This window comes from Saccostrea cucullata, unplaced genomic scaffold (genome assembly GCF_032062105.1).
Source record: "Saccostrea cucullata isolate Sc308-1 unplaced genomic scaffold, CSIRO_AGI_Scuc_v1 ctg223, whole genome shotgun sequence".
NCBI classification, from domain to species: Eukaryota; Metazoa; Mollusca; class Bivalvia; order Ostreida; family Ostreidae; genus Saccostrea; species Saccostrea cuccullata.
The window spans coordinates 1-10,157 of record NW_026927113.1 but is presented as its reverse complement, the minus strand read 5'-3'; the positions used below and the strand labels follow the sequence as shown (position 1 = coordinate 10,157).

Sequence of the window (10,157 nt, the reverse complement as noted above, 5' to 3'; positions counted from 1 at the left end):
AAGTATGCAAATTAGTTTATAGAACAATATTAATTGAATAATAACAAATCTTATTTCTCTCTTTATGAGTCGCCCGCATGGCGCAGTTGTAAGAGTGTCTGCTCTAAAGTCGCGAAGTAAGGAGTTGCTCCTTACTTCGCGAGTTCGAATCTCACTGTGGGTCGTGGAGACCGGCCCTTCGGATGAGACCGTATTTACCGATGTGCGGTATCGCAGTAGGTGCTGGCACGAAAAATATCCCTCCCTACTCAATGGCCCTGAGTGCTGAGTAAAGCACAAAATTTGCAGCTCTCCATCGGCTAGTGGTGGCGTCTCCACATGAGTGAAAACTTCTTGAGGGGGACGTTCAATATAGTTCAATATGTATCATTTATATGTTTTGAATTGACCCCTTTTGTGTATTACGTCATCAATTATGTGCAGAAAAACAGAATTGAAAGCATGGAACCGACGCCATTCTTATGTTGTTTCCACAGGCTAATAAAAGCCTTATAGGACCACCTTAACCTTAACACACATTATAGTTCAATATATAGGACTATATTGAACTATTGGCAAGTGGTGGCCTCTCCATATAAGTGAAAACTTCTTGAGAGGGATGAATCAATTATCTCTCTTCATGAATGCAAAACTTTTTAAAAAGAACTTTTTATAATAGAGAATACTAATAAAACTAAACCCTTAAACAACATACCTCTCATTGTACATAAATGGACATGCAAATATACTGAAAAGACTGTGTAAATTAATTTTCTCCGAGATCGATGCCGAATGCTGCCTTAAGTTATAGATGACCATTTTGTCAGGGATGTTCTGCTTTGCAATGCCCTTGTTTCAAGAGCTGTTAGTGGTTTATTTATTATTTACTAAAAAGTTTGGAAAATTGACCAAATGGATTGTTTAAAAAATGAAATACTACGAATTTTGTTTGATCATTGCATTTGAAAATCTAAACCCCCTCTGTTACCAAGCTCAAAAAACAACGCTAGGATACAAAAGATTCATGTAGGATATTTCAATACCGAATATACATACTATGTAACGAAATTAAATACAGAAAGTGGGTATTAAAACAAAAATACGTTGTGTCAGATTTCAATGGTTTCATTTCTCCTTCTCAGTGACGGAATTCAATAGTAGGAGAGTTACCGGCTGTTCATAATTTTCAAGTATAAATTGTCCGAGTTCTTATTTATTTTCATTGGTTTGAAAGTTCTTGCAAGAATTCAACTCTAATATCGTAAGTTAAACTTTTGTTTATGTTAATCACATGTTAATCTTATTCAAAGACAATTTTATCTTGAATTTTTCTTTCTCCCTGTCTTTGTTTTAATTAATGTGGTTATGTTAGCGTGTCACATTTCATTCTCTATTAAATGCAGTTATTTCTTTGCCTTATGTTATGTTTCTTCATTTCTTAATATAAAAAAAAAATGGTTTCCTTTTTTTACAAAACGTTAACAGTCTTTTATCAACTGTGTCCGTTTTTATGGAAATGATTTTTAGACTTTTTTAGATATTCATGGCGATATGTTTTCAGATGAAGTTCATAACATGTGTCGTTATCCTTGCTATGTTACTTTGCTTGATGAAAGAGGCAGACGCAAAGAAGAAGAAGTGGTGCGTTTGCTATAAAGGATGGTGTTACTGTCGCAACAAGCGTTCCCTTGACATGGTGGAGGTAAATATTTTCAGACGCGTGTTCAATTCACAAGAAAATGTGATAAATTATACTTTTTTAGATTGATGAATTCTGATTTTTTGTTCGGAATTCCATTGTTTTCCATTTTTTTCCAAGGAAGAGTCTTAAATTTTGTTTCAGAGATATTTTGATAATATTTTGGAATGAAATTCTATAATTTCATGTAAATAATTATATATTTTTTAAATTTATTACGATAATATAATTGAATATTAATCATTTCTATTTCTAGGGGGAGGAGGTTCTATCAAAAATTATTTACAATTTCACTATTTAAGAAATTTTTTGAATATCTCAAAACTACCGTATGTATTCATAATTTTTTTCGTATTTCTGACCCAGTTTAATTGCTCCATTCGGTTAACTATAAAAATTGTTGCAAAGTTTATTTTTTATTTGTATAATACCTTTTCTTTTGCAACGAAAGGTACAGGAGGATTATTTTTATTCTTAGTTACAATGTTCAGATAACTGGTATTTCGATCTCCTATCATATTTTCATGTCCATGGACGTATTTAATACTGTACGCTTGAAATGGGTTATCAGACTAAACCTTACAAGAAATGTTTTATTGTTATTTATATCTTAATTCATATATGAAAGGAGTAATGACACACACGTGAATGCATGAATTAACATCATGTTGTAAATTTTGAATTTACTAAGAGGAGGTAAATACAAAATTTACAACATTATAACCTCCCCTTAGTAAATTCAAAATTCACAACATGATGTAAAGAAACTTCGAAAAGCCACGTGCAGTCAAATTGGAAATGGTCATGTTAAACACAGTGTAATTTATTGAATCTCCATTCAAATTTAATTTTGCTTACTAATCTATAGAAGCTTTTATTTGTTATAGGAAGATGGACATGACCTTGTGGAAAAAATGAGAGTAAGTCTTTTTCATGTATTTCTATAATTTTTAATTGAAAAGTAATAGTTCAAAATATTTTAACACATGCTGTGCAATAATTTTAATTCATGGGGGGGTCTGAATGTTCATGGGTCTGCAATTTTTTTTTAGATCGCGGGGACGTAATTTCGTGGGTAACTCATATATATATATATATATATATATATATATATATATATATATATATATATATATATATATATATATATATATATATATATATATATATATATATATATAAAGATTCAATAAATAAATACGTTTATAAAGGAAATGTTAGAGGGAAAGTAAATTTGTGGATAAGGGTGAACCACGAAATCCACGAACATTGGTCTCCCACGAACATTGATGATTTTACAGTAAACAATTTAACGCGTGATTGCATTTGTCACAGGAGACGGAGTTCGCGAAGAGAATATTGAGAGCTGGGATGAAGTAATTTAAAATCAGAAGTGTGAGTGAATTTTACTGTGAATTCTTAGCAAAGATCATCAGAATTAATCATTTTTTGTAATACAAGTCTGATTTTTTTTTTTAGGAAGAAAGACATTTAATCGAATCAAAAGAAGAAGTGGAAAAAATGTCTTGAAAAATTAATAAATCTTTACTGATTGCATTTTATCAATGGGTTACTGTTCGTTATCTCCATATATTAAATCAACATTTTCGAAAGAATGTTTCGGTATAATAATTTTGCCTGCTCTATCCGTCTGTCCGTACATGTCTGTCAAACTTTCTTCTTCCGCAAACTCTTCTTTTATACATGTAGTTTAACCAATTATTATCTTAAAAAATATAATACGCATTGTCTTATAGATAAGCAAAAAGGTTTTGGTATATTATAAAGTTAAATGCTGAGTCACATTTTTCATACTCATTGTAAGGTTATTGTTTTATTTTACAAACTGAATTTTCTACGGAGTATTCCGTTATTTTCGGATTACACAACTTTGACAGGTGGGCAGGGGATGCTTATCCCTTCATGACACCTAATCCCACGTCTGATGTTTAAGAGAACCGTGTTTGCTTCTTTCCTGATTTGTATAGTTTGAAGGGACCACTGAGCTTGATCATTGTTCTTTTTTCCCATAAATATGTACTTCAAACGATTTAATATGCATTTGAAAAAATATATAAAAATTAACCTATGTAACTGAATATGTACCGAGAAGAGGAGATGGCATTTTACTTAAAAATTGTATAATGCATATGTATATGAACGTCGTGTTCTCTTGAAGTGAAAATCTTAAATTACAACTTTAAGTTGTAAGAACTTGTAACCAATCCCTTTTTTATAAATTATACAATAAAATATGTTAAAAACAAGTGAAAATCTTACAAAAATTTCATTAAGCTTCCCGAGAGAAGCGTTTCGATTAATAAACGAAAACACAAAATACAAATAAACACAAGGGGAGGTCTTTATTTTCAGATACATAGAGATTGAAATCGTTATTCTCTTTCATACCTGGGATTTGAATAGTTATTCGATATCATCAACACTTTCGCCTACGCGCTTAAATATGTTCAAAATTGAGAAATATCATTGACCAGCACAGTCATAATAAACTGTGTGAGATCACAATAATATGTCAACGTGTTGCCTGTGTTTAATTTCATAGCTATCGGTTACATACTGAAATCAAAACAAACGGGAGTATACATGTACTGCAGTAGATGTGATTTTGCTGGCCTCCCCTTCCTGATACATGTAGTTGCGTATTATTATAACTGAAAAAAAATCTTTAAGGAAAATAAACATTTCAAACATCAAACAATGACAATGCATGAATTATAGAATATAGATGAGTGGACTTTCCCCAGTTGAAGAATAATTATGGATTGGATGATAAAGCATTACAATTTCATCCAAGTACCTGGTATGTAAGAAGTATATTGTGTCACCATTGTGTGTTCTTTTTCTCTGTGAACTGCCAATACAGAACTGGAATACAGTATGCATTGTGTCCTATGATCTGCATGATGAATATTTCATTTCATAAGTAATTTGCAAATACAAAAGGTTTTCATTTTTTTTTAATTCTTCAACAAACTAGTTTACAAAAAAAGAGTAATAACTGTATTACTAAAACTGAAAATAGAAAACGCATTCAACAATCAAATATTTCAGAGATACAACATGTATACATATGCAAAGTATATCCTCTTTAGAATTATTATATAGATGCATCATAAAATTTCTAGTCATTTTTTATGGCTAACCTGAGCTGAAATCTCAAGACAGCTTTTCTGATCACCCGTCGTCTGTCTGTCCATCTGTCTATAAAACTCTTCACATTTTCAACTCCTTCTCAATAACCACTGGACCAAAGCTGAAACTGTGGTGGAAGCATCGTGGGGGGAAAGGGGGGGGGGATTAGTTACTAGTGTATATTCTAAATTGTTCAAGCCATGACCCCCAGGGATGGCACGTGGCAAAAATAATACGTAAAACATAAAAAATCTCAGTTTTATTGGTTGTATAGATACATTTTATTTAAAATTAATGAAATGCAAATAATAAAATGAATCAGATTCATCAATACGAATAAATAATTGTCTGGACTGTTATTTGAGTATATCCGCAGTGTCAAAGGGACATTGACCCATTTATTTGGCTGTACATATATATATTTACACTCTCTACCTCTCTATCGCTTTCATGTTTTCAAGTTAACTGTGGTGTGGAAAGGTTGATAAACAAACTATAAAATACCGGTATATCATTTTTTTTAAGTAGTAATATCAGTTTTCTGCATTTGAACCAATGCTATATTAATATATCATTCGTAAAAACAAATATAGTTTATAGAGTTACTCAGAGTGTTAGCTCGATCAATTTTAAAAAAAAAATAAAATTTAATAAATTTAATAAAACATATTTTTTTGCGTTTAAACGCGATTAAAGGCGGTAATTATTGCAATTAAACGCAAAAAGTATTGCTTTTAGTCGCTAAATTATTGCATGCGTTGAAACTCAATAATTATTGCGATAAATCGCAATATTATTGCGTAAAGAAATGAAACAAAAAATGCATTTTATGACGTTTCAAACTTAGAAAATGATTGACAAACAACACTGCAAAAACATTTTTGAAAAAAAATGCATTTTTCAATTAAATTAATAGTGGAAAAGTAAAATTATGGCCAGTAACGGTACAAGATTGAAGAGGGAAAAAAATATATTCACACAACTTTAAAACCGGTTTAATCTTTTTTTTTTTAACAATGAAGATATACCATGTTCCTTTCTTTCTTTTAATTTCCACGCAAAATAACTAAGTACATGTACCATTTTAAATTCTGCCGACCTAGTCATAGTCCGACTTTGTTATGGCCCGACTCTGTTATGGTCCGACATGTCTGGTACCGGTCCCGCCGGAAGTAGAAAAGAAATCTTTCACTATGTCTGAATTTGATGGACAAAACTTACCAAGTACTTCCAAAAAACCAAAGTTAGGTACTGTTTTTGAAAAATTTAGGGCACAATTTCAAGAGTTGGATCAGTTAAAAAGAGCGTACAACTCGTTGTGTTTTGACAGACGAAATCCACTAATTGCTCAGGAAATAACGTCGTGCAATGCAGCAGCAGGTTATGGAATAAACTTTTCTCGAGCATCGTGCGAAACACGTCCACATGCGGATGAGATATATCCATTTGGCATCATATTCACGGATGCAATTATGTTGCTGAATAACTTTTTTACCAAACCTGATTATGTTCCCAACAACAAGGCCTCCAGATTACTACTGGAAAAATTGATTCAATTTTTGATGGATGAAGGTGAGTATGTAATGTCTACGTGCATATACCATTAAACCTTGCATTTATAGTGTTATGTTAAATTTAACTAAATGTCTCAATGCATTTTTAGCAGATTCCTAGCTTAAAACAAAGATTGTACTTTTTCTAAAGGGAGGGTAATGAACGCATGACTTAAGTTGACGATGCAACAGTTAGGGCGAGCGCAGATACTAATGCAGTTTTAATGAAGATCAGGCTCGTCAAACTCCACATGCCATTTGCTTTGTTAAGACTGACGTCACATTATGTCGTATGTTGTATTGAAAAATCAAAGTCCGAACACTGCGAATGTTAATCAAAAATGCTTGCTACTGCAAGAATGCAGTATTTGGCAAGATGCATTTAGCTAGGGAAAATGGGACAGTTTGAGACCACAGGTAACTGCAGAAAAGATTTCATTTTTATCTAATAGTATATGCAACCTCCAAATTTTCTCTTTGCCCAGGCATTGTTTTAACTTTTAAGAGCTCGAAATGACAAGCAGTGCTTTTGTTGAATTTAATTCAACTATACATTATGATATTGTTTTTATATTCAACATCTTTGATTCGACCAGCACAGGAATTTGTGTGCTTATCAGTTTTACCAAAATTTTTTAAATGTTTAGGAAAAAAAAAATATCATAATGTCATACCTTAAAAGATAACACAAGGTACATGTATGACATATTTTTGATTAACAAAAAATTTCGGTAAAATAAATAGGTACGCAGACTTCTGTGAATTCAGTTTATTAAGCATATGAAAATTTTTCTCATTAATTAAAATTGTAAAATTTAATTTTTTTAAAGATTCACATGCCGCACTGAAAAGAATGCAGAGAACAGATCTATCAAAGACTGGGGTAATGACTGTCTTGGCTGAACATTTTTTTCGCCAGCTTTCACTTTCTGACTCATATACAATGGATAATTCTGCGAAATACAAAGGCCTTTCTCTCTGCAAATGTGGATCATGCAAGCCAGAATATTTGTCATCTTGTTTTGGCGACACAAGTGTAGGTGAGTACTTTGGCTGTTCATTGGAAAACAATTGATATGGTGAACAATCCTGTGTAAATGTAGTAACAATTTTAAATGTGTTTCTTGAAATATGAAAGAATTTTAAGTCCCCTGCTGACAAATGCTTAAGGAGATTGTAGTTTAAAACTCTATCCATAAATCAGTTAGAACAGAACAATATTATCACAGATAAATCAATTTATGCCGCTATGGGAAAATCTGGTAAATTTTACACTGGTCGATAGTTACAGATTTTTTAGCCAGTCAAAACTATTGTTTTTATTGCCCCATTTCTTTAGTAGCCTGTATAACTGCATATCTGTGTTTAATTTTTTTTTCATTGCACTGACTATTAGGCTATTCTTCTCATATGAGGCATAAAATTTATTTAGCTTTCCTCGACCAAGTCAAGAAGAGCCTATGCTATACTCCCAGCATCATCCTTTGTGTCCTAGTTAAAGTTTTTTATTTGTTTTGTTTATTTTGCTAATTTATGACTTAATAAAGATATAGCTTATTCAAATGAATTCTTTAACACTAGAATGCCTATATATTTTGTCAAAAAACATCAATATTTTGAGTTTGCTGCTGATTTGAGATGATTTTCGGTTAAGTAAATTGTAAATACATATACTTCTCTTGGAAGACTTGGTAGATTTGATATTTATGGTTAGATAAGATAATATTTATAAAAGCATGAAAATTGAAAAATATCTGGAAAAATTATTCCATATCAGGGACATTTTAGTTGTCAAATTGCACAACTTCAACCAATTTTGCTAACACTAAGATTAATTTCCCTTAAATCACTGGATATTAAATAACAATGTACAAACTCTATTTCTAAAATCTTGCATTTTTTGTGCAACGCTGTAAATTATTGTGCAAAATCAGGGGAAGGTAAATCAGTATATTGATATTTAATAACTTTAACAAATTATTAAAAAAAAAAAACACTTATTCTGATGATGCCCCTGACTGATGATACTAGGTTAACTTGTTTTAACTTTGTTGTAGGGAATCCAGATTGCTGGCATGGGTCTTTAAATATCCTCCTTGGAAGTATGGAGTCTTTTGTACATGTGGCTCCAGTGGAAGAAGAAATCGGCCCAGGTGGCAGAACATCCATAGAGGTGAAACACAAAAGTGTAGAAGAAAGAGGATTCCGTAGCCAGACTTTAGCTCAGGCCATTGTGTTTTCCTTCCTGCAAAAGCAGAGACATCCTAATTTAGACAATTTTCTTATTCCTTGTATGGCAGCAACTAGAAATGAACTCAAAATTTATTTTTATGACTGCAAACATGATATTTTGCTTGAAAGTAGAAGCATTAAGCTACTTGTGGAGATACCCGGCTCAAGATGTGAAGTGAATTATGAGGCAGTTCTTGCTGCTTGGCTTGTTCTGAATTATAAATTTTTGTGTAGTGGACCTCCGGAGTCATTACTTGAAGCTCCAAAAGCAAATTTTTTTAGCCTTGCTTCATCTAGCCTTGAAATTTATGAAAAAGATCTTGCATTTAAAAATGTTGTTGCCATGAATACTTTTGCAGACTATGACTTTATTGACATTACAAAGCCTAAATTTGTTTGGCCTTCAGATCTACCGTGTCAACCACTTGACTCAGAAAGTAATTAGATGAAGGACAGTGGTTAGAATTTCATTATCTATATAATGTCAAATAGAAGCAAATGAAATATTGATTTATCAAATGATCTGGATAATTAACATATGAAATGCACATGATGTAATGGACCTGTGTTTGTAAATGTCATCAAGCAGGTACATGTACTTCAAACATTCATTTGAAAGCCTGAATTATTAGCTTATATTTTTTTTATAAGGCCAACAATAAAAACTATTTGAGTGATGTACTCCGACTGACCTGTCAAAATTGCCCCTACCCAATCATTTTTTCTCTTTGAATTTTCAAATTTTATCCCTTTAACGGTTTGAATTCCATAGACATTTTAAAGTGAAGGTATACATGTACATTGTAATTTCTATAGATGCTTTTTGATTTATAAAATATTAAATATATCTAGCTATCCAGTGTGAAAAGCAAACATCAATAAATTTCTGAATCTTTAATTTAATGATAATTTGTTCAATATTGTAAAACAAAACAAAAAATCCACATAGAAAAATGTTGGTGTGAGTACATCAAATGAAAATATTTTTAATAATGGCAAACTTTTAGTTTTGTGTTTGTGCATATTTATGCTCATGTATGTTAGTCAACATGAAATTGGTTCTGAAACAAATTGCATTTGAACCATAATTCAAATCTTAGCTGCAAAGTCAATTGTCTATAGTGGCAAATATTAAAAAAATCGTAGTTCTGAAAAAAAATGAAAAATGAAGGTTTATAAACAAAAAAATGTTTAAAAAAGAATTCAGGTTTTGGCTGGAGGGCAGAAAATAATACATTTTTATTGTTGACTTCCTAGTGCAGAAAACCTTTAAAATTAAAAAGCTTAGTAAGCAAGTATTGACTGATATTTGCCACAAAGATTTCTTGAAATGCATTTTTAGCTCACCTGAGCCGAAGGCTCAAGTGAGCTTTTCTGATCAAAATTTGTCCGTCGTCTGTCGTTGTCATTAACTTTTCACATTTTCATCTTCTTCTCAAGAACCACTGGGCCAATTTCAACCAAACTTGCCACAAAGTATCCTTGGGGGAAGGGGATTCAAGTTTGTTCAAATGAAGGGCCAAGCCCTCTTCAAAGGGGAG

The 10,157-nt window shown here is 31.8% G+C and overlaps 1 protein-coding gene and 1 long non-coding RNA gene across 2 annotated transcripts; both read left to right on the top strand.

The window, feature by feature from the left end:
* The first annotated feature begins 1,156 nt into the window (after nucleotides 1-1,156).
* On the top strand, nucleotides 1,157-3,240 carry LOC134273481 (uncharacterized). Its single transcript, XR_009993402.1, has 5 exons — nucleotides 1,157-1,240; nucleotides 1,541-1,681; nucleotides 2,566-2,598; nucleotides 3,014-3,073; nucleotides 3,158-3,240. It is a non-coding gene; the product is annotated as an uncharacterized LOC134273481 (long non-coding RNA).
* Nucleotides 3,241-6,001: 2,761 nt separating this feature from the next.
* On the top strand, nucleotides 6,002-9,484 carry LOC134273480 (uncharacterized). The gene is made up of 3 exons (XM_062755678.1): nucleotides 6,002-6,403; nucleotides 7,215-7,424; nucleotides 8,442-9,484. Exons 1-3 carry the CDS (start codon nucleotides 6,025-6,027, stop codon nucleotides 9,059-9,061), a joined length of 1,209 nt encoding a protein of 402 aa, XP_062611662.1. The 5' UTR covers nucleotides 6,002-6,024; the 3' UTR covers nucleotides 9,062-9,484.
* The last annotated feature ends 673 nt before the right edge of the window (nucleotides 9,485-10,157 follow it).

Coding starts and splice junctions, on each gene's coding strand:
- LOC134273480 (XM_062755678.1), top strand. CDS start 6,025: ATGTCTGAATTTGATGGACAAAACTTACCAAGTACTTCCAAAAAACCA. Junction 6,404..7,214: donor TCAATTTTTGATGGATGAAG/GTGAGTATGTAA, acceptor ATTTTTTTAAAG/ATTCACATGCCGCACTGAAA. Junction 7,425..8,441: donor TTTTGGCGACACAAGTGTAG/GTGAGTACTTTG, acceptor ACTTTGTTGTAG/GGAATCCAGATTGCTGGCAT.